Raw genomic sequence first — 22,980 nt, 5'->3', positions numbered from 1 at the left:
ATTGTCACTGTTGGCAGATGACATGATACTATACATAGAGAATCCTAAAAATGCCACCAGAAAACTACTGGAGCGAATCAATGAATTTGGCAAAGTTGCAGGATACAAAATTAATGCACAGAAATCTCTTGCATTCCTAAACACTAATGATGAAAAATCTGAAAGAGAAATTAAGGAAACACTCCCATTTACCACTGCAACAAAAAGAATGAAACACCTAGGCATAAACCTACCTAAGGAGACAAAAGACCTGTATGCAGAAAACTATGACACTGTTGAAAGAAATTAAAGATGATACCAACAGATGGAGACATATACCATGTTCTTGGATTGGAAGAATCAATATTGTGAAAATGACTATACTACCCAAAGCAATCTACAGATTCAATGCAATCCCTATCAAATTACCAAGGGCATTTTTTACAGAACTAGAACAAAAAAATCTTAAAATTTGTATGGAGAAACAAAAGACCCCTAATAGCCAAAGCAGTCTTGAGGGAAAAAAACAGAGCTGGAGGAATCAGACTCCCTGACTTCAGACTATACTACAAAAGCTACAGTAATCAAGACAATATGGTACTGGCACAAAAACAGAAATATAGATCAGTGGAACAGGATAGAAAGCCCAGAGATAAACCCATGCACCTATGGTCAACTAATCCATGACAAAGGAGGCAAGGATATACAATGGAGAAAAGACAGTCTCTTCAATAAGTGATGCTGGGAAAACTGGACAGCTACATGTAGAAGAATGAAATTAGAATACTCCCTAACACCATAATCAAAAATAAACTCAAAATGGATTAGAGACCTAAATATTAGCCCGGACACCATAAAACTCTTAGAGGAAAACATAGGAAGTACACTCTTTGACATAAATCACAGCAAGGTTTTTTTTGATCCACCTCCTAGAGTAATGGAAATAAAAACACAAATAAACAAATGGGACCTAATGAAACTTACAACCTTTTGCAAAGCAAAGGAAACTACAAACAAGACAAAAAGACAACCCTCAGAATGGGAAAAAATATTTGCAAATGAATCAACAGACAAAGGATTAATCTCCAAAATATATAAACAGTTCATGCAGCTCAATATTAAAAAAACAAACAACCCAATCAAAAAATGGGCAGAAGACCTAAATAGGCGTTTCTCCAAAGAGGACATACAAAGAAGCACATGAAAAGCTGCTCAACATCACTAGTTATTAGAGAAATGCAAATCAAAAGTACAATGAGGTATCACCTCACACCAGTTAGAATGGGCATCATCAGAAAATCTACAAACAATAAATGCTGGAGAGGCTGTGGAGAAAAGGGAACCCTCTTGCACTGTTGGTGGGAATGTAAATTGATACAGCCACTATGGAGAACAGTATGGAGGTTCCTTAAAAAACTAAAAATGGGACTACCATACGACCCAGCAATCCCACTACTGGGCATGTACCCTGAGGAAACCATAATTCAAAAAGAGTCATGTACCACAATGTTCATTGCAGCTCTATTTACAATAGCCAGGACATGGAAGCAACCTAAGTGTCCATCGACAGATGAATCAGATAAAGAAGATGTGGCACATATATACAATGGAATATTACTCAGCCATAAAAAGAACCAAAATTGAGTTATTTGTAGTAAGGTGGATGGACCTAGAGACTGTCATACAGAGTGAAGTAAGTCAGAAACAGAAAAACAAATACCATATGCTAACACATATATTTGGAATCTAAAAAAAAAAATGGTTCTGAAGAACCTAAGGGAAGGACAGGAATAAAGATGCAGATGTAGAGAATGGACTTGAGGACATGGGGAGGGGGAAGGGTAAGCTGGGACGAAGTGAGAGAGTGGCATGGACTTATACACACTAACAAATGTAAAGTAGATAGCTAGTGGGAAGCAGCCGCATAGCACAGGGAGATCAGCTCGGTGCCCTATGACCACCTAGAGGGGTGGGATAGGGAGGGTGTGAGGGAGGGAGATGCAAGAGGGAGGAGTTACGGGGATATATGTATATTACAGCTGATTCACTTTGTTATGAAGTAGAAACTAACACACCATTGCAAAGCAATTATACTCCAATAAAGATGTTAAAAAAAAAATAGTTTGAGGATAATGCCATCTTCCTCCCCATGTTATTCTTCAGAAAACAAAGCTAGCAGATGGCTCCTAAAGGGAAAAAATGAAACCAAAATTGTCATGTCCTTTAAGTAATGAAGGAGTACAGTAGTTTAAGAAACCAAATAGAGGCTGATAAAATCAGATTGCAAACCACTCAGGAGGCTCATAGTGAGAATGTGCTCAAGTGCAAGGGGAAGGGATGAAGGATTAGGGACAAGTTTGCCACAGGCTAAATTTGAAAAGAGGAAGGTGATCCTGGACCTTGAATTATTACCATCTTTATTTTGGGACAAATCCCAAATGCCTTATCAGAAAGATTGGATTGTTTTCTTAAAAGTCACTGCATGAAATTTATATCTATATTTATATTTATAGATATAGACACACATACACATGAGAAATGCTTGGAGAATTCTAAAATATATCAGGCAGAATGAGTTTGCCCTTTAAATGGTGAAATAGAAAAGCCAAACTTAAAACTTGTGAAAGAATCATGTTAAGTATTACGGTTGCAAATACAAGGTTTTAATGTCTTTAATTATTTTGACTACGGAGAGAAAACTGATACATCATGTAGGTCTAATGTCTCAACCAATGAGAAGTCTGTGTCCCTTTCTTTTACCAGGCAGGCACTGCATTTTGAAGAAACCAAGATATTGCTCCACTCCCAGCACCCCTGCCTTTTTTTTTTTCTAGCCATTAAATATGTCAATTCTGGCCGAAAAAAGTTGCCTTGGGTGAAATGTTCCACTCTTTTCTCAGTAACACTCAATGCCGTAATATTAAAAAGCAGAGCCCATGTATTTTGTAAGAAAAAAGGTTGTGACCAAATAATTTCATGTCCATCCAGGTTGTCTTTCACATGTGAAGAAGAAAAAGACTTTTAATTTGTGTTGATACAGAAAATGGGTCACTTAAGTATGCTTTAAGCAATTACTTCAAGGAGTAACCCAGCCAAGAATGATAAAATTCTGGTATAACACAACATGCTGTAAACTCGAAAGCATAAAAAGTTATCCATATATATCTTAAACAGCAGGTTGCTGAACTGATTATGAATCTCCAAAGAAAAATGTAAAACATAATAACAATAACAATGTTCTCTATTTAAAATAACAAATCTTGGAGCGAGGGGAGGAGGGAAATAGGTGAGGAAGTTTAAGCGGTACAAACTTCCAACTACAACATAAGTGAGTCAGAGGCATGAAATGTACAGCATGGGGAATATTTTCAATAATTATGTAATATCTTTGCATAGTGACAGATAGTAACTAGATTTATCATGATGATCGTTTTGAAATGTATAGAAGTATCGAATCACTGGGTTGTATACCAGAAATTAACATACTGTCAATTATATTTCATAAACAACCAAACAAATGAACTCACAGAAAAAGAGGTCAGATTTGTGGTTACCAGAAGGGGGTAGTTGGGGGACAGGGAATTGGAGGAAGGCAGTCAAAAGGTACAAGCTTCCAGTTATAAGGCAAGTAAGCACTAGGGATGTAATGTACAACATGATAAATTGAATTTACTCTGCTGTACTGTATTTATGAAAGTTGTTAAGAGAGTTCTCATCACAAGGGAAAATTTTGTGTATCTATTTCTTTATTTCTACATCTTATATGAGATGACGGATGTTCACTAAACTTACTGTGGTCATCATTTCATGATGTATGTAAGTCAAATCACTGTGCTGTACACCTTAAACTTATGCAGTGCTGCATCTCAATTATCTCTCAATACAACTGGAAGAAAAAAAATAAATAACCAATCTGTATTTGCAATACCAAGTAACTGAAGTAGCTGGAGGAAGCTGGTTGGTGGACGGTAGTGCATTTCATGTCTGCTGTAGTGAAGGACTCAAAGACGCTGCTTCCTTCTCAACAATTAGAGAGAAAAGAAAGTTTTTAAGCATTCTATTAGTTAATGATAAGAAAAATCAGAAATATGGCCAAAACATAAATAAATGCAAAGACTAGACAGTGCATAAAGCAAAAAACCAGAGAGTATGTAAAACAACTAGGACGTATATTTATGAAATCATGAAACAAGACGAAGGAAAGATGTTGAAAAAATATGCTGATTTCAGATGCCAAAAATTGACTATACAATGTTTCAAGGATCATTTAATGAAGTTACATGAAATGTCAAAATTAAAAGCACAGCTTAAGATAGCCATGGCAATGCAAACTAAGGAAAGACATAAACTAGAATTCAAAGAAAATCAAACTAAAAATGCAAAAAGGGGGTTGTTTTATTTATTCATTCATTCAAGAAATATTTACTGAGCACCAATTATGTGTCAATCAGTGTGCTGGGGACTAGGCTAGAGAGTGAACATGGACACAAACCCACATAGGCCTTATTTCTAATGGGGAGAGTCAGAAATCACATAATTTAAAAGTACGTGTAAGTGATAAGCATAATGAGAAAACTGGGAGATGAAGGGCATTTGGGGGTGGGAGGTGGTTACAGTTTTACAATGGTGTGTCCAGGAAAGTCCTCAATAAAAAGGTAACACTAAGCAAAACCAAAGGAGGTAAGGAGGTGGGTCATAAAGAGTTATAAAAGAAGGGCATTTCAAAGAGAGGGAATGGCAAGAACACAGCGTGGAGGAGAATGTGCGAGGAACAGCAGCGCACCGAGGTCAGTGAGGCTAGAACAGGAGGAATAGGGGAAGTGAGGGCCAGAGGAGGCAATTAGAGAAGTAATAGGAGGCCAGATTATTCAAGGCTTGAGGATAACTGTAGTGATTTTGCTTTTCATTCCGTGTGAAACAGGAAATTGGGGGAATGACATGATCTGACTTGTATTTGCACAAATGAGTTGGGAAGCTGGTGCAATAATCCAAGTAAGAGATGATGAAGGCTTGAATGGATGGTGGCAGTGGTTGGAGATGATAAGAAAAGATAATCCAGGAGAATGCAGGTTGTGAGAGAGAAGGAAGAATCAAAGATGACTTCAAGAAGTTTGGCCTGAGCAACTGGAGGAGTGAAGTTGTCATTTTCTGAGATGAAGAAAGTGCAAGTTAGGAACTGAAGTGGTGGCAAGAGCAGGACACATCGAGTTGGAGAGATGTATTAAATATATGTGGGCAGTTGGATATACGACTCTGGAGTTCAGGTAAGAGTTCTGGTTTAGACCTATAAATTTGGGAGTCACCCGGGTAGAGAATATAGGGATGAGATAGGCAAGTAGTGTAGCCAGAAAAAAAGAAGCATCCCAAGGAATGAGTCTTGAAGACTCCAGTTTTTAGAGGCTGGAGATGCAGACGAACCATCAAACGTAATTGAGATAACCAGTGAAGTAGGTGGTCAATGAGATATCTAAGCGTGGTGTTACCGAAGTCAAGTGAACAAAGCTTCGCCAGAAAGACAAAGTGGTAACTGTCAAAAGCTGCTTGGAGGCCAACAAAATGAGGGCCAAGACCACTGACTATTAGAGGTAGCAATGTTGAGGGCGCTAGTATAATTGCTGAGGAAAGTTTTGTTTTGAGTGGTGGAAACGGAATCCTGTTTAGAGTGGGCTCAGGAGTAAACGGGCGGAGAGCAAATGGTGATGGAAACACTTTACAAAGGTTTACCTGGAAGGAAGAAGTGGAGCAGAAGCCAAGAGACGTTTTTGCTTTTTGGTTTTTTGGGGTTTTTTTTGTGGTACGCGGGCCTCTCACCGTTGTGGCCTCTCCCATTGCGGACCATAGGCTCCGGATGCGCAGGCTCAGCGGCCACGGCTCACGGGCCCAGCCGCTCCGCAGCATGTGGGATCTTCCCGGACCGGGGCATGAACCCATGTCCCCTGCATCGGCAGGCGGACTCTCAACCACTGTGCCACCAGGGAAGCCCCCCAAGAGACGTTTTTTAATGGCAGAGCTAACAGCATGTTAAGAAACACCCATCATTTGAACCGCATTTACTGATTAATTTGTATTATCATATGTTAAGCTAACAATTTGAAAGAAAATGCCGATGATTTAATTATGAATGGATAGAATGCCAAAAACAAAATTCTGCTGCTAAAAATGTGACCTTTAGCTGTAAGCACTGGCACAGAGCCTTGCTTCAGGATGGAAGTTCTTCCAAATCACTCAGAGAACTCTTACGTACATTTTCTAATATCATATTGCCCCTTCTGCTTTTGCACAGAAGATAACTTCTTATCAAAAGCTTCTGAAGTCACAGTGAGCTTTTCGAGAAACGCAGGCTACTCATTATGACTAATATTGCCTCCAAAGAACCATAACCATAATGGCTGAATTTTGTGCGAGGATTCTCACACCTGAGCGTTTAACTCAGGTCTCATTTTAAATAACTAAAACAATTAAAGCCTCTTTAAACAACAGGATGGAAATAGTGCATCCCTTAAAAATTAATGTTAAATCCACACAATTCTTCTCTGTGCTCAGAATTTTAAAAATTCAACAAATGAATTCACTCCTTATATAATTGTGTTTTAAAACCTGATTTTTCCAAAGTAAGTCTCACAGGAGCCTTAATCATTGCTTACAGCTATTTGTCAGTTCTTCATCAGATCAAATACTGCTGCTTCCAGCTATTATATAATAATAGCTTTTTAAACTTCTAATAACCTAGTTAATATTCTATCAAGCATCACTATTTATTTAAACAAGTCCTCTGTTTTTTTCAGGGTCTTTTAATTAAACATCTGAATATTGTAATTATTTTCCTCAGACATTGTTTTCTCTTAATTTTGTATTTCTTAAATTGTAATGATTACATTTTATCCTGGACACAGTAAAACATACATTTTGAAATAATCTCTTAAATCGTCTATTATTCAATATTAGTACAATTCACCCTAAGTTGAAACTAACAAGTATTTTTCAGTATAAGTGATTATGTATCTTAGTGGGTCCTTTGTCCTACTCTAACCAGGATAAGTTTTCCTGAATTAGATTTTCTTATCATTGCTGTTTGCAATTGGGAAGTTAAAGAACCCTGCAAATAATTTCTATGTGCCTGTTAGCCTCATACATATTTAAACTATTTTTATTGAGCAGAACACTAACGTCTACAGTATTTCACTAAACATTTGCCCCGTCTCGACAGACTTTTGTTTTTAGCAATCTGTTTTTTTTCATAATCTCTTTGTGTTTCCATTTCTTCTTGCAGACTCTCCAGCTATGTCGTAAACAAGGTCAGCAGCCCAAAGAAAAGATACTCTGATTCTTGTCACAAAATGTAGTTTTAGAATGTCCCTCATGGCCCCTCGAGCAGGGCCAGGCATAATTCTGCTATTCTCACATTTTTAAAGACTTTCAGGTATCAAGAATACTGGCTTTTCTTTTCCAAGAAAAATAGCTTTTACTCTACAAATCTAAAACTTAGGCTGCTCAAAAATTTTAAAGCACTGGAGCCATGATAAAATGTTGACAATACAGCTATTGACAGCAACAGGTAACCAGTGGCTGTAAAATACACAGTGTTTTTTCTCCATGCTTGAATCAGACAGGATCTCACATATCTCAGATCTTGTTCTTGGTTAAAAAAAAAAAAAAAGATAAAAAGAACTGAGAGAAATGCTTTTGGCTGGAACTGCCTGGGGTGTTGGAGGGATGAGGAGGTGTTAGCGAGAGGGATCCGGTATCTTTTTGTTTCATGAAAACCCTAGCTTGACAGGAAATACAGGGAAAACTTAGCCATAGAAATGGTGCATCCGCTGTGCAGGCCAACAAGTAGATTCTCCCACCGCTACTTAGAATAAAGAAACTTATAGTTCTCTTTCTGTCCTGTTTCTGGCCGCAGTCATCTTTTTCCCCTTCTTCTGCATTCACTATTGTACTCTATTCCAATCACTTAATTTTCTTTCTTAAAAGTCTGAATGCCAAGAGTAAAAAGCCCTTAGGAAGTTGTCCATGATCGTTTGCCAGTTCAGTTCAAAATCTATATAGACTCTTGGACCTGTTAAAACGAGAATGTGATTTGATTGACCTACTTTTAGTTTGGGTTGTTTTTTTTTTTAAATAAGAGGGATTGAGTGAATTTGAGGGTGAATTGAATTCTAATTCTGAATGCTGGGAATGTGATCCCAAGTTTCTTGCCCTGCCGAGGAGTGCACTGAATGAGTTGAGGTGGTGGCAATATTTCCATTTGACTAGACAGATGCGTTGTATTTTCTGTTTTTAGAGTGACTGCTTTGGAAGGAATTTCACTCAATGACTTATGCCACAAGTATTTACTGAGCACCTACTATACGGGCCAGGGGTCTTTAGAGTCTTGAGACCAGACTCCTTCAAGGCAGGGAGCTATGGAAACAACTGAAATACAGTATGAGTGATGTGTCCCCCTGTCTGGCTGAGAACAGTAATGTGTCAGAGAAGGCTTCACAGAGGAGATGAAAGATAACTAGGAATGCAAGGGGGTACAAGTCACCAAAGAAAAAGGAAAAACATGAGCCAAAATGAAGGAGAGCAGGTGAGGAAGTTCAGGACAAGCTGGACAGGTAGGCTGAATTCAGGTTTTGAAGCACCTTGCATGCCCTGGTAAGGACATCATATGACGTCAGGAGTTACATGAACCTATGGGTCCTTCCCAAAAATGAGTAGGAGCGACTCAAAATTTGATCTATTATTTCCTCAATGGTTTCCAGTGATGGAGACCCTCATTCCTGTATTGTGTTTCATCACTGAAGTCAGATTCAGGAGAATTTCTTTCTGAGAATTACAGAAACACAGTCTGTTAAAAGGAAAATCTTTCTCCTAAGATGCAAGTCCCTACAAGCATGCCAGTATCCATTCTACAAACTTGCAAAAGGCCTTTTTAACATTGGCCTTCAACAAAGCAATGATTTATGTTAAGTAAGTAATGACTATAGTGTGCTTATTGAACTGTATACATTTTGGCAAGAGAGCACGTTGGTGAGGATTTCCTAAATTAATAGGAGATGCATTTGTTGCTATTTTCATGGCTCGTGTGTGTGTGTGTGTGTGTGCGTGTGTGTGTGTGTGTGCATGCCTGAGAGAGAGATTTAATATAGTGGAACGTTCCAGATGTGTTTTGACCAACTAATATGTGTTTGGGATTTATAAGTGATGGAGCAAGAAAATATGCAATATGCAAAGAACTTTTCACTCTTTATTATTGGATACCGTATAAGAATCCTGAGAAGTTTAATCAGTGGCAACTTAAACTCCAGGCTACAAATCCTAAGTGAGATTATGTGAACATATTTTCTCATTGGCACTTGCACAGTCTGGCATATGTAGCAGAATGTAGCACAATGCAATAAACAAGCATAATTACTTCCACACAGAAAAGTCTGTATCAATCTTTTCTTGATGACCTACTTTCAGTGAGTTTTCTCCAGTAATGCAATCACCCAAACAAATCTCCAGCAGACTGTGTACTACAGTGTCAAAGCCTCACATCGAAAAAAGTCAGCACTCCTCATGTATTTAAAAGGGAAAACTCACTACGTGGAAGTACACGTTCTCTGCCAGTATTCAGAGAAGACCCAACCCATCTCACAGTGAAAGGGTTTATATGCCGTTATCATTAGCAGAGAGATTATTTGGCTAAGTGTTTTCTTATCTTCACTTGCCTGGATGCCATTGTGTCTAATATAACTTAATCTCTCATCATGTTTGTAAAAACTAACAGTTGTTTTATTTTTCAAATAGACACTGTAAAATTCTAATTTTAAAATGTGGAGATGTGGGGGGGCGAGGAGAGGGGGGAGAGGAGAAACCAGCCACCTTGAAAAGCTCCCACCAGTAGAGAACAGGAATACTTCCATGCGGATGTTTAATTGTTTTGGGAGGGGGTGGAGGGGTTGGTGTAAAATTCTGAATACATTATTGAGGAACAAAGAAGCATCTTGTGTGTTCTTGACTTCTGCCAAGAATACTAAATAGCTAAAATACAATGAAAAGTTAGGAAGAAAATAAGTTGCAATCACAGGCAAGAGAGAAGCATTATGGGATATTCTCTTGTGAGATGGATGATGCCCAGATTGTGCTGTATTGTAAAGGATTTAAGGGCAATATGTACTAGCTATACTGGCTAATTAAAAATGATTTCATTCTTTGTGCTTCTTTCCAGGAACCCGTTTTGCAGACAGCATTGCTATCTATGTCCAAAATTCTTGCCCCATTCTGATAGACTTCTAGCAAGAATCATATGCATATCAACTCATTCTTTGAAATTTTAGCACCAAGAGTTTACCTTTGTCACAAAATAGCAGCTGCCACCACCAAAAATTTAGCCTCAAATTGGGACAGACTTAACTATGGAAATTATGTGGCATTTTCTCAGCAGTAAGTGCGTGTTAAACAGAACATACAAGAAGAGTGCTTTAACCTGCACATTTTGTCCATATATTTTGCTACTTACACTATCATTTTGAATGTGGCAGGGTAGAATATGGAAGAGGACACAAACGATGCTTAAATTACTGAATGAAACAGTAAACACTCCACGTTCAAAAAGAAGAACTGCTGCTCATATGCTCACAGAGACATTTTTTAAAATGAATTCACATCTTCATTTTGTCTCTTTTTCTATGACTTTCCACAGACTTAAAATCTGATTTATACAATCTAACATGTATTTCATTATTCTCTATTCTGGTATGCTCCCACCAGGGTTCATTTTACATCTGTAACCAGATGAACTCCTCAAAGAGAAAAACTATTAAAGTCAAGCACAGTGATAAGCACACAGTGGCTATTCAATGAGGACCTGGTAAAACGAGTTCCATTGATCTCAACCGGACTCAAGCCCTTTGGTGAAGAACAGCACTGTATTCAGGTCACAGGAAAAGGCAGACCTTCTTCCTCTCCTTTCTTTATGCTGGAGGCAGGAAAAGTCAGGCTGATAATATCCAGGACAATTCCCATCATTAAACTTAATGATTTTCCCAGAGGATGTAATCTTTTAATGCTCAAAATAAGGCAATATCAGTTTTGCGAAGCAGGAATACATGGAGATATATATATATATATGTATACTTATTTATTTATTGTGTACATATATGCATATCTACACAATATATAATATATGCGTATCACATATATTTATATATAAAGTACTTATATAAATATATTTTCTATATATGCATATTACATGTTATTTCCCCACTCTGAAAACCATCCAAGGAAACTTGACCATAACCAAGTATTACTCATGAAGAATTCATTCAGTCATACTTCTTAAATACAAAAGTCTTGCATCCAACTCATATAGCATAATATAGCTATGTTTCTTCATTACACAAGAAAATATGCTTACATTTCTATCCTTGACAGCTGCCACTTTATCCCTTTCGGAAACTTAATGATTCATTAATTTACAACTTTGTGCATCCTTAATATATCTTAAGAGACAAACAGTAGATAAAATCCTATTGTATTTTTCATGAATTAAAAGAAAAACTTGCTAAAGTCAATTTTAAAACAAATTCTGGGAAGCCTATTCTATGGATCATCTTCCATTGCACTGTTTTTATGTAAAACACAAGCTGCAAGCAATATACAAAGATATTAGCTGATGTGGTAGGAATATGATGGCCTTCAAGCAATCTGAAATCATGGATATTAAGAAAGCCTACTTATTGGCAGACAGCTGACTGAAATGTCCAATATACCTGTGCTCATTTTTAAAAAGACAAATACAAGGATTTTCAAGGTGAATGAAGTAAAGAGTTTTGATAAGACTTGATAAAATTAACCCGACACTGTGAATATAGTCAAATCCTTCCTATTCTTAAGAAAACAGAAAAGCTTTTTTTAAGAGTTGTGACTACGATCTCTACTAAAATCAAAAAAGATAGATCATTTTAAGCAGCAACATTTCTTCTTGTTACTTCTCAAGGCACTGAGTTAATAGTTCAGAGGAAATGTTTACCGTCAATTCCTATGTCTTGAGGTAACAAATTTGGAGTCCTACCATTCAATACATAAGCGGTCTTCATGCTACCTTCCTTCTTTTCTTCCCTTCTAATTATCAAATTCTGTATGTATTTGCTGCCTCCACTTTTCCTTCCTGGATATTTCTCTGACTCTATACAGTCCTTGCTATATCTTCATCTTCCCAGGGAGGACGTTCCCTTGAGGACCACCAATGACTCACTCTCCAGAGAATGGCACCAAGTCCTAGCAATTATACTAATTACATTTATATCATATGAGGCAATGTATTTGAAAATACTTTTAAACATTAAAGTACTATTTAAAGAGGATGGTATTATTATACCTCCAAATGATCTATCAAATTTCCACTTTGACACAGTGTAATAGCCTTTTAACTGAGCTTCCTGATTCCCAGTCTCACTCTGCTCCAATCCATCCTACGCTCTGATATACTGGAGTTACCTTCCTAAAGTAAAGAGATCATTCCACGGCTCAAAACCCTCCACTAGCTCTCCACAATATACTGGATAAATTCCAAACTCCAAACCCTTCAATTAGCCATTGGAAATCCTACCTACTATTTGAAACTTTTCCACTAATACAAACCCCTCTTAATTTTTTTCCTCCCTCTAAACACCACATTCTCAATCTTATTCCTTGCTTCTGTGTATGCCATCTTTTTTGCCACTAATACCCTTCCCCTCAACAGTGGCCCTTGAAGACCTACCCTCCTCCATCCAGGGGCTCCATCCAACCCATCTCCTCTTAGAAATGTTCCCAGAGGTGAATTTAGCCTACTCACAACTACGCTTTCATATTCTGCAAACTCTGCCATGTATGAGAGCTACTTATGTATGGATCTTTCTCTCTTGCAAAGGCTTAGCAGACCACTAGAGGAATATTCTCTCTAGGAGAATACTTATCACAAACAAGGTGCTCAATAAAGAGTTAGTGACTTGTGTGCTTGTGTTCTCACTATTTAATGATTAAGAATATTAAAATAGTTGTTTGGGCCATCTAAAAAAGTTCTTTGTTAACTTTTAAGCGGAGCTATTAGTGCTTTTCAAATACAGTAAAAGCAAATAGCCAACACCTGGTCAATAATGAAAATGTAATTTTAAACACACACACACACAATAAATTGCTGAAATGAAAAAATACAGCTAAATCTTGTATCTACTACATAACAGAAAATAATAACTATGACTAGAACAAATTATGCATGGAGAAAGAAAATAAACAAGACAAGGGAACAGTAAGAATATGTATCGTTGACAAAACAAAAGATATTATGTGCCCATGTCCTGATAAATGCACTTGTGTCTCCCATCTCAGAGTGGTTCAGTAATCCTCCTATCTGCTGATAGACTTGAATCTTTGGACCAACTCCAAGACTGTCTGGCCTCCTGAAGTTCCTCTGGCTTTCAAAGACTATGAGGTCAACCATTATAGTCCATACTCCTCCTTCTAGGGTTACCCTGAAACTGAAACTGCCTTAAGAAGAGGAGAGAGGGATGGGAAGTTTTCCAGGGCCTTTGTCCTGTGGTACTAGCTTTGTTTTAGAATGGCATGAAACTTGCCAATATATCTACCTTAAGAAAAATGAACTAAGATTAGTAGTATCACAAGGTTGACCTAGATCTGTTGTTTTAAATGGTGGCTGTACTCTGTAATCACCTGGGGAGTTTTAAGAAAATGTTCACGTCTGGGGCCCACACCCACACATGTACTTGATCCAGGGTAGGGCCCAGACATCAGTATGTTTTAAAATTTCCCCTGGTATATAGTCAACTCAGGCTGCTATAAAAACAATACCATAGACTGGATGGCTTAAACATTTATTCTCACAGTTTTAGAGACTGAGAAGTCCAAGATCCAGGGGCTAGCAGATTTGGTTCCTGGAGAAAACACTCTTCCTGGTTTACAGACATCTGCCTTCCCTCTGTGTTTTCACATCAGAAAAGAAAGAAATAGAGTTCTGGTCTCTCCTTCTCTTCTTATAAGGACATTAATCCCATCAAGGTGATTCCACTTTCATGATTTCATCTAAAACTAATTACCTCCCCAAGGTCCCACCTCTAAGTACCATCACATTGGGGGTTAGGACTTCAACATAGGAATGCTGGGCGGATACAAACATTCAATCCACAACACTAGATAATTTTAAAGTGCAGCCAGGATTGAGAACCACTGACCGAGATCAATGGTTATCAACCTAATTTCACACTGAAACAAACATGACAAGGATATCACGTGTGCAGAACACACCAGTGGGCAGACCAAGATTCTGCACAATTCTGTGTGCCAGGTGAGATGCCACCCTTATTACCCTATTCAAGAAAATGTGTCAAAATGCAAAGGCAAAAACATCATTACAGGAATATTTTTAATCTGATGACCAGGTGACTGAAAACTTTGAGAAAACCCAGAAAGTTCCTTATATCTGGCCAGCATTCTGTTATTCCAAGCACACAAGCAGGACTCTGGTGGTGACCAGGATCTCTGCAAAAAGAGGTCATTTTAAACAGCAACATTTTCTTTTATTCCTACTCAAGGTACTGAGTTAACCAGTTCAGAGGAAAGGCCTAGTATCAAGACCCATCTTTAAGTAAATATGTTAGAGCTCTAGACATCAAGAAATAAGCAGTCAGTCAGTGACAGTGAAAGAACAGAAAAATTATGGAGTAGATGAGGAAGACAGAGAAAAAGGATAGAATGATGCTGCAAGAATAGGAAGGTACCTGTGGACATTGTTATGAATATTTTAACAGAAAATCCTTCTTTCTTGCTAATTAATAAATTATTCTTTCCGAATGTATAAAGACTATATTTCCAAGGAATTTGTAAAAAATGTATCTTTTGTCAATGTGTACATAAATTAATGCATGCTTATTGAATGAAACCAGAAAGTTCACATTAACCAGGACTCTGAATAACCACATTTACTCTAATATCTACATAAGTATCAGAAGCAAAAAAAAAAAAAAAGATAATCTGCCCATTTTAACACATTAGAATTTTTAGGCAGAAAGATATGTTAACACATACTTTTAAAATTATGTTAACTACAAAGCTCCCCAAATTATATTAACACATCAAAAATATTTTAAAATAATGGTATCAAATAGTGTCAGTCTTCTTCCTATCATAATCTTCATCACAATGCTGAGCAATTTTGAATATTTTTAAAATCTTAAACTCGTGATTAAAGGAAGTGAGGTGAAAAGGAAATAGAAACCAATAAAAGAAAGGAAGGTAAGTGAGAAGAAAATAAAGCAAAGATCCTAATCGAAGAGCAAATCTTGTTTCTGTTTTTAACTCCTGTGAAAATTTCTAACTCATCCCCTGCCCTGTTCCATCTGAATTTAATTAAATTCAAATATTTGCTGAACATCCGCTATGGGCAGGGCTGAGCCACATGCAGTACCTCATCTCTGAGATTAATGATAAAACTTCAGACAAATTCCAAAAGCATGAATATCCACATAATGTAACGGCACTTCCTGTCATTTATCTGCTTTCCAGAACTGACTTGGGCCACTACCTCTTACGGCCAGCTTGACTACAGAGCACTTAATCTAACATGATGGCTTCTGATTGACTAAAAATGCTGTCTTCGTGGTATCAAGATACTTCATTTATCATTACTGACCATCCCCCACGCCCACCGCCCTCTTCTCCCTAACAGGGAAGCATGCTTGCATGTGCACGTGCACTTATATACACACATACACACTGGCTTAATGCCCTGCCCCCGGGACATATCCGAGCTTCATGGCTGCCAACTCAACTAGAATTAAATGTTCACTCAAAACTGCTCCTGCCACTACATATGCAGTAGCTATCATGGGGACTATATTTTTCATGCACAGATAGGATCTAGGTGATGCTTAAGTGCATTTCTGGGAGAATCAAAGAAAGCAAAGGTCTGGTGCCAGAAGTGGCATTAAAGATGGATGGCTAGAGGTCAATGGTGACCGAACTCTCGAATTGAGATTAGAATCAAAAGAAGGAAAGGCCAGAATAAACTGGCTGATCGCAACAGCAAAAACCTACTGCTATCTAAGAATCTTCACAGTACTGTATTAAAGATTTATTAAGCACCTACTACAGGTGCTAAGTCCAAGAATGCTAAGTCCAAGGTTGAATGAAATACAGTCTTTGCCCTCAAGGAACTTGTCTAATTGGGGAGAGAGACAGAGACATTGCAAAGCAACACAGTGAATGCTAGAACAGGTACAGAAAATGAGTTGTGGGAGCTCTCACTCCTGGACCAGAGCTAATCTCATCCATTCAGCCCCAGTCTCTAAAAGGCCACAAAGTGGCCATTTAACTTTCTTCATCTATTGCTGCTCTACCTCAGGCCACCAGAACATCTCTGTGATTTTTGTATGGCTGACACAACACAGGCCAAAAATAACCAACATACATCGATACTTCAAATAATTTTAATGACTCTAGGAGTCTTTTTAGTTGAGTTGAGTTCTCATCAGTACTATCAATCAATACTTTATCAGCTTTTGATTCTAAAACAGCACTGTTTAATAGACTTTCTCCAGTGATATAAATGTTCTATGTGTGCACTGCCCCATGCAGCAGCCACCAGTCACATGTGCCGACTGAGCACTTGAAATATGACTGGTGTGAATGAGGAACTGAATCAATGTATTAAATAAATTTGAAATTAAATAGCCACATATGCCTAGTGGCCGTGGCACTGCACAGCACAGTTCTAAAATCTAAGTGTTTTAAGACTGCCATATGATCAAATAATTTTTCCCTTAATTCCTATACATATGTTATACATGCCTCTGAAGAATTAAAAACACAGGTAAAAACTGGTTTCCTTCTGTAACCTGTGGTTGCTGCCAGGAATTACTCCCAACAAGACACTAAAAGTTAAAGCACAATCGTAACGTACATATGTCACGTTTAAATTGGTTCTGACTTTTACCAATGGCCTTCTTGATGAAGTGGGAAACATTTAAAAATATTTAAAAGTTAAGATACTTAACACATTAAGAGATATTTGGGAAAGACTGTTATTTTCAACTAGTTCTAAAAGAAGAAAACACCTTCAAAGTGAGATTTAAAGCAGGTTTCAATGTGGGGAATGATTCAGATCAGCTGGATTGCAGGCATCATGAGTATTAGGACTCTGTATGTTGATGCACTGCTTAATTATTAGTGCCTAGCAGATGCTGGGCACTTAGGAAACCTGTAACGGAAGAGAGTTAAAACAGTACGGATGGGAATGTTCTATATCTGGATCATGGTGGTTGTTACCTGACTATATGTATTTGTCAAAACTTTCCAGATGGTACACTAGAAAAGATAAATTATGCCTTAATTTTTTTAAAAAAGAAAAGGGGGAAAAAGTAATATGGGAGCACATGGGAAAAATCATGAATGGATATCTGCAAGAAAGCAAATGGGAACGTGAAATGTAGCGTCACATCTCATGTGAAACGAGCTAGCATATTCCAAACAGCAAATTCATCTCCCAGGAATGAAAGGAGGAAAAGGCTCAGGCTTGAGAGTCAGAAGGAACACATAGACTGAAACAGGCTGTGCGATTTTAGGTAAGTCATCTAACTTCTCTGTGCCTCAGTTCCCTCAGCTGAAACATGTGTAAAATGAAACACCTATCTGAAACACTTTTGGGGAGAATGAAATGAGAAAATGTACATAAAATGCCCAGCAGTGGGTCTGCACCTGGCAAGCACTGAGTAGATGGCAAATGGAAACAAAACACAAGCTCATCTTCTTAATCAAGGCCTTCCTCTGAGGTCCTCTGGTCCTGAATGAGGGGGTTCCATTTCCATACTACAGTCTAAACAGTTGGCAAATGAGTGGTCAAGCAACGCTACCAGGTTAGACAAAACTCAAATCTCCTTGGAGTCAGGGGAATGAGGAAATGCAGCGCATGCTTCCAGAAAAACCCGAATTTTTGCCGGAAGCAAAATTCCCACAAGAAATTTTCAACAAGTTCCCAAATGTCTCATGCAGACATGACCGCATAAATGAATTAATCAATGAAATGATTTATCCTGGCAAACTTCCCTGAGTGGAAGCAGCTATAGTCTACATAAAAAGGAGAGAGAGATGAAATAAAGAAAATTCCTATTCTGCAAATCAAAAGTAATTAATTTTCTGAATGGAGACTAGTTATTATTTGGGGGAAAAAGGCATGAGTATTTTCTATTCCTGGTTACAATTTGTCTTCGGAAGGTAAACAGACCAAGCTGAGAGTCACAACATACTGGATTCTACTGATTCCATACTCAAGATAAATTAAGCAGTTAATTCTTGCAGAGGAATTGGGTATAATTTGTAGTTAATGTGTCCTTTAAAGCAATAATACATGACTTAAAAGTTCAGAATTTGATTCATTACAAATTTAACAGTAATATTTAAACATATTAGTTCAGTGTACCTTGCATGACTGTAACTCAATTCAGAGATCCTGAAATTGACATATACACACTAATATGTATAAAATGGATAACTAATAAGAACCTGCTTATAAAAAAGTAAATAAAATAAAATTCAGAAAAAGAAAAAAAAAGGATCCTGAATTCTCATTAGTTGAAAGAAACTATTCCTCCTTAAAAGCTCTTAAAACACCTACCTCTCCTCTATGACTCATACTTAAGCCTCCTTACAGGAAGCCACTGCTGATTTTCCCATTACCTGTTCAGTGGGTCACAATTAAATAATAACTAGAGTTATACAGTCATTACATTAGTTCTCCACCTAGCAGAAAACCTCTCAATTATTTTAGAGAAGGTTCAAATTCACTTAGGGAATTCTCTTGGAGTCATCTTTATTTTCTGCCCCTCTGATTAAGAATCTCCTTCAGCTGAATAACACTAAATGTTGTGTTCCTCATGTGATTTTTAAAATTAATATTAAGTCAGGTATCAGAAATCAAGTCCATGGTAAAATCTTGTTAATAAGCCAGAAACTTTATTGACATTTAAATGTCAAACTAGGTCAGCAGTTGTCAAAATGTGGGCCTAGACCAGCAGCATCTGCATATCCTGGGAATTTGTTGGACACTGAGATTCTCAGCCCCACCCCAGAACTACTGAATCAAAACTCTTCAGGGTGGCCCCCACAATCTGTGCTTTAACAAGCCCTCCTGGTGCCTCTGACGTACCCTAAAGTTTAAGAACTGTGATCTAGCTAATTCTGGCAAAAACATTTGAGGCTTCAGGCTAATCTTGATATGATGATCCAAATGGATGAACTCACAGATAGATTTAACCCCCTCCCCCAAAAAACCCATAATGTTCCTCTTTAGTTTCTAGTGATCCCTAGCAGTAATGTGGAAAGGAAGAATTTGTTTCACTCCAAATAATCGAATGAGGATTTTTGTGTTTGGAGAGTTACTTGAAAGAAGCAATTGGTCCTTATGTCCAGTTCAAAATCATCAGAACATTTTGGATACAAAAAGTGATAAAGTCATTATGACATTGCTAACAATGAACACCTTAGTGAATTCTACATCTTGTTTCTGGATAATGGTAAGGATGGCAGCCTAACATTCAAATTGTATCAGAGCTGTCATCCTGCACAGTAAGTCTCAGTGGGCGGACCTTTCCTGAGCATCTATTATATGTGCCAGCTCAACTCATTGGCTCCAAAGACACTGAGAATGAGTAGTAAACACATTCACAAATACAATAGTAGATGTTGAGAGTAAAATAATTGAAGTGGAGACTGAATTTTTCATTGGTAGATAATGTGCCTCAGTTTTTCAAAATGTCCTATCTGAGATCAGGTATTCATTCCATCTGAGGTAGCCAAGGTCAGTCTGCAGGCAACAAAGTAAAAGGCCAACTGTGTTCAAATGGGAAGGGATACAAAAGTATTCACCTGCCAGTCTCAAAAAACCCACATTCTGAGTTCTAATACAAGCTCACATTCAATATCATCACATAAGCTTGCAATACTCTTAAACAATTCATTTAATCCTTTCCAGTTAAATTTTACATCATCAAAACATTAAAGAAAATGTCCAATAAACTGAAATCTATAAACCCGAAGCAACAGGCTACTAACAATGCTTTATTGAGAAAAGCCTTTGCAAAACATGGTGTATTGAAATGGAATAGCATTCCACCCAAAAGGAATGAAGTACTGATACATGCTACAACATGGATGAATCTTGAAAACATTATGCTACGTGAATGAAGCCAGACACCAGAGGCTACGTATCATACAATTCTATTTATATAAATGCTCACAATAGACACATCTATAGAAAAAGAAAGTAGATTAGTGATTGTCAGGGGTAGGGTCAGAGAGAATGAGGAATGACTGTTCATGGAGTTTCTTTTGGGGGTGATTAAAATGTCCTATAATTAGATAGTGGTGATGGTTGCACAACTTTGTGAATATACTAAAACCCACTGAACTGAACAATTTAAAAAGATGAATTGTATGCCATGCAAATTATATATTAATTTTAAAACTTCACAATATACTCAGGGAATGTGGTTTAGATGGCATGCAAATCAGTATTCTCTGGTTTATTTTTATATTACAGTGAGATAATAATCTAAGTACCAAGAGGACCTGGCTTTGTTATTAAAACAGATCTATAACAGAAACATAAATTCAACAGGTATGTATTTGATGACCACAGTACTTTTAAAAAATGTCTTCCCCTCTCCAGAATCAATTGTATGGTTTTAGAGAAAACCAGGACCAGATTCCTCGCAAGTCGTAAATGTCAACCGTGTGCATCATGCCATCTCTGAGCACTTTCATAAAGCTTTTAGAATTTAAATTATGTGCATATATCTGGCAGGCTATTGGCAATTATCACCATATAGCAATGCAATGCCCATTAGTTACAACACAGAAATGATTTCTTTTTGTAAAGGTTACTGTGCCAAGAGCAGCACCATCTACTGGATAAAAATATAGGTTAATATCTACTTTATTATGAACAATCTATTAGGATCCTCTAACTGTAAAGAGTAAAATATGTGTGCTCACAAACGGAGGTACATTTTCTAACTTTTGGGTTAATGGCTCCACACCTATTATATGCCATTGTAATAGAACATCTTCATGAAGGATAAAAAGACATTTCTTTAATAGAATACAAAAATCCAGTCTTACAATCCTTCCAGAAAATGCCCTGAACAGTTGAATCTGCATCCCAGGTAAAGATTCTAACTGGCTCTTTCAGAAGACAGTTTCAGTATTACATGTGTAACCTGGAAGGTGGTGGGTAAAAGATGAATCCCTGAATACCTATATCAACCTGCAGCTCTCCTCTGACTTTGGCAGCAGTGGCAGAATGTTGACAGAAATTGATTGAAACTTTTTTTTAAAGTAACTGCCCAGACTTGAATGTGACTAAATTAAAAGTACTGAAAACACTGAAAAGTCAGGTTGGTGCCTGTTCCTGTTACTACCTTTCGGGCGTGTGTGTGCGTGTGTGTGTGTGTGTGTGTGTTTAATTCGCATCAGACACGTGTATTCCTCATTCAAGCCCATAAATATCCGTAGCATGAACTAAACAGCAAGAATGCGATACAATACGTAGCCCCGCACCAAGGGTGTATTTATCTTTTTACGTATATCTAAAAGGCTCTTTTCCACACTTTGCAAAGAGGAGAAGAGCTGCGAGTACAAGAAGCGTGACGGGCAAGCCCCCCTCTCCTGGCCGCGGGAGCAGCATCCCCGCGGGCAGGTGAACTGTGGCGGAGGTGCGAGGTGGGGAGGGGACGCGTTCTCCCACGCTGCCGACACCCCGTCGTGCCGCCGCAACACGGTGGGCTCCCCAGTCCGCCGTCCCTCTTGCCTCCTTGCTACACGGCGACGCGGCAGCAAGTACCGAAAGCTCTGAAATCCCCCCCACCCGTGTCCCAAACGATCCCACAGGGGAAACCCCGCCGAGGTCTTAACACTCACCCAGGTGGCAAACACTGAGGAGCTGAATACAGGCGAGAAAGCGCTTTAGGATTCGCATTTCCAGACGATCCGGGGGCTCCCACCGCGCGGCTCCTCGGCGTGTCTGAATGGAGAGGGAGGGGACGCGAAGGAAATGTTCTCTCCTCCAGTGTATAGACTGGTGCGAGGCTGTGTGTGTGTGCGTGTGTGTGTGTGTGTGTGTGTGTGAGAGAGAGAGAGAGAGAGACAGAGAGAGAGACAGAGAGAGAGACAGAGAGGGAGAGAGAGAGAGGGAGAGAGGAAGAGAGAGAGAGAGAGAAAGGACAGAAATAACCTAGGGGAGGACGCTTGGTGCTCGCGGGCTCCGGAGCCGCTAGCCGAGGCGCATGTCGGGCGGGCAGGACTCGGTCTCCCAGACCCGCAACGGTCGCGGTCTGAGCTCTCGGAGCGCCACGGCGCCTGTGTGCCGGGTGCGCGCTCGGGCCGGGCCGTGCGCGCCGCGGTTCGGCGGGGGCGCGGCGCGGCGGCGGCGCCGCGCGCGGGGGCGGAGGGGCGCGGCTGCCGTTCGGGGGCCGGGTCCCGGGGTAGCGACTCACAGAGGGACCCCCCTCCCCCCCGGCCCCCTGCTAGTAGCTTCGCTGCCCCGGAGTTTGTGGAACCCGCTGGGGTTTAGAATCTTCGTAGAGAAAATGTCTCTTCATTAAGACTCCTTCATCCCTTTGGAAGAGGAGGCCCGACCCCCATTGTCCCGCACAGCCAGAGATTGACCTTTGGAGTTCACCCCTGGAAATGTTTTTCATTTGATTGTTTTCCTGCCCGCCTACGCTAAGTGTGTACAATCAGAAAGTGGTGGAGTCGCCTGGGTAACCTGGGTTCCCCTTTCCACTTTCTTTCCATTTTCCAAAGCACCAGAGTAGTTCCAGACCACATTTCCTTCAGGGCAGTTGACTGCCAATAATCTCTGGCCCTGACTGTGACCAGTCAGACCCTGCCCCTGCCCCAGACTCCAATCAAATTGTCCTGCTGTGCACAGCTGCCGGGAGGAACTTTCAACTCTGCCGTGGTCCTTCTGGGCGCACCGAA

At 39.0% G+C, this 22,980-nt stretch overlaps 1 protein-coding gene across 5 annotated transcripts in view; it reads right to left on the bottom strand.

The window, feature by feature from the left end:
- The window catches only part of PTPRZ1 (protein tyrosine phosphatase receptor type Z1), a 165,267-nt gene extending 142,896 nt beyond the window's left edge, over positions 1 to 22,371 (bottom strand). For 3 of the 5 annotated variants that reach the window (XM_067746840.1, XM_067746841.1, XM_067746842.1), the window contains exon 1: positions 21,919 to 22,371. In XM_067746840.1, coding sequence (XP_067602941.1) covers positions 21,919 to 21,976 — 58 coding nt within the window. In that variant the 5' untranslated portion in view covers positions 21,977 to 22,371. The remainder of the gene's footprint in view (positions 1 to 21,918) is intronic. The other 2 variants (XM_067746845.1, XM_067746844.1) reach the window with 2 other exon arrangements.
- Between the last annotated feature and the right edge of the window lie 609 nt (positions 22,372 to 22,980).

Source organism: Pseudorca crassidens, chromosome 8, assembly GCF_039906515.1.
Source record: "Pseudorca crassidens isolate mPseCra1 chromosome 8, mPseCra1.hap1, whole genome shotgun sequence".
Taxonomy (NCBI): domain Eukaryota; kingdom Metazoa; phylum Chordata; class Mammalia; order Artiodactyla; family Delphinidae; genus Pseudorca; species Pseudorca crassidens.
Note: the sequence above shows the minus strand (reverse complement) of the source record. Positions and strands in the feature narration are given on the sequence as shown.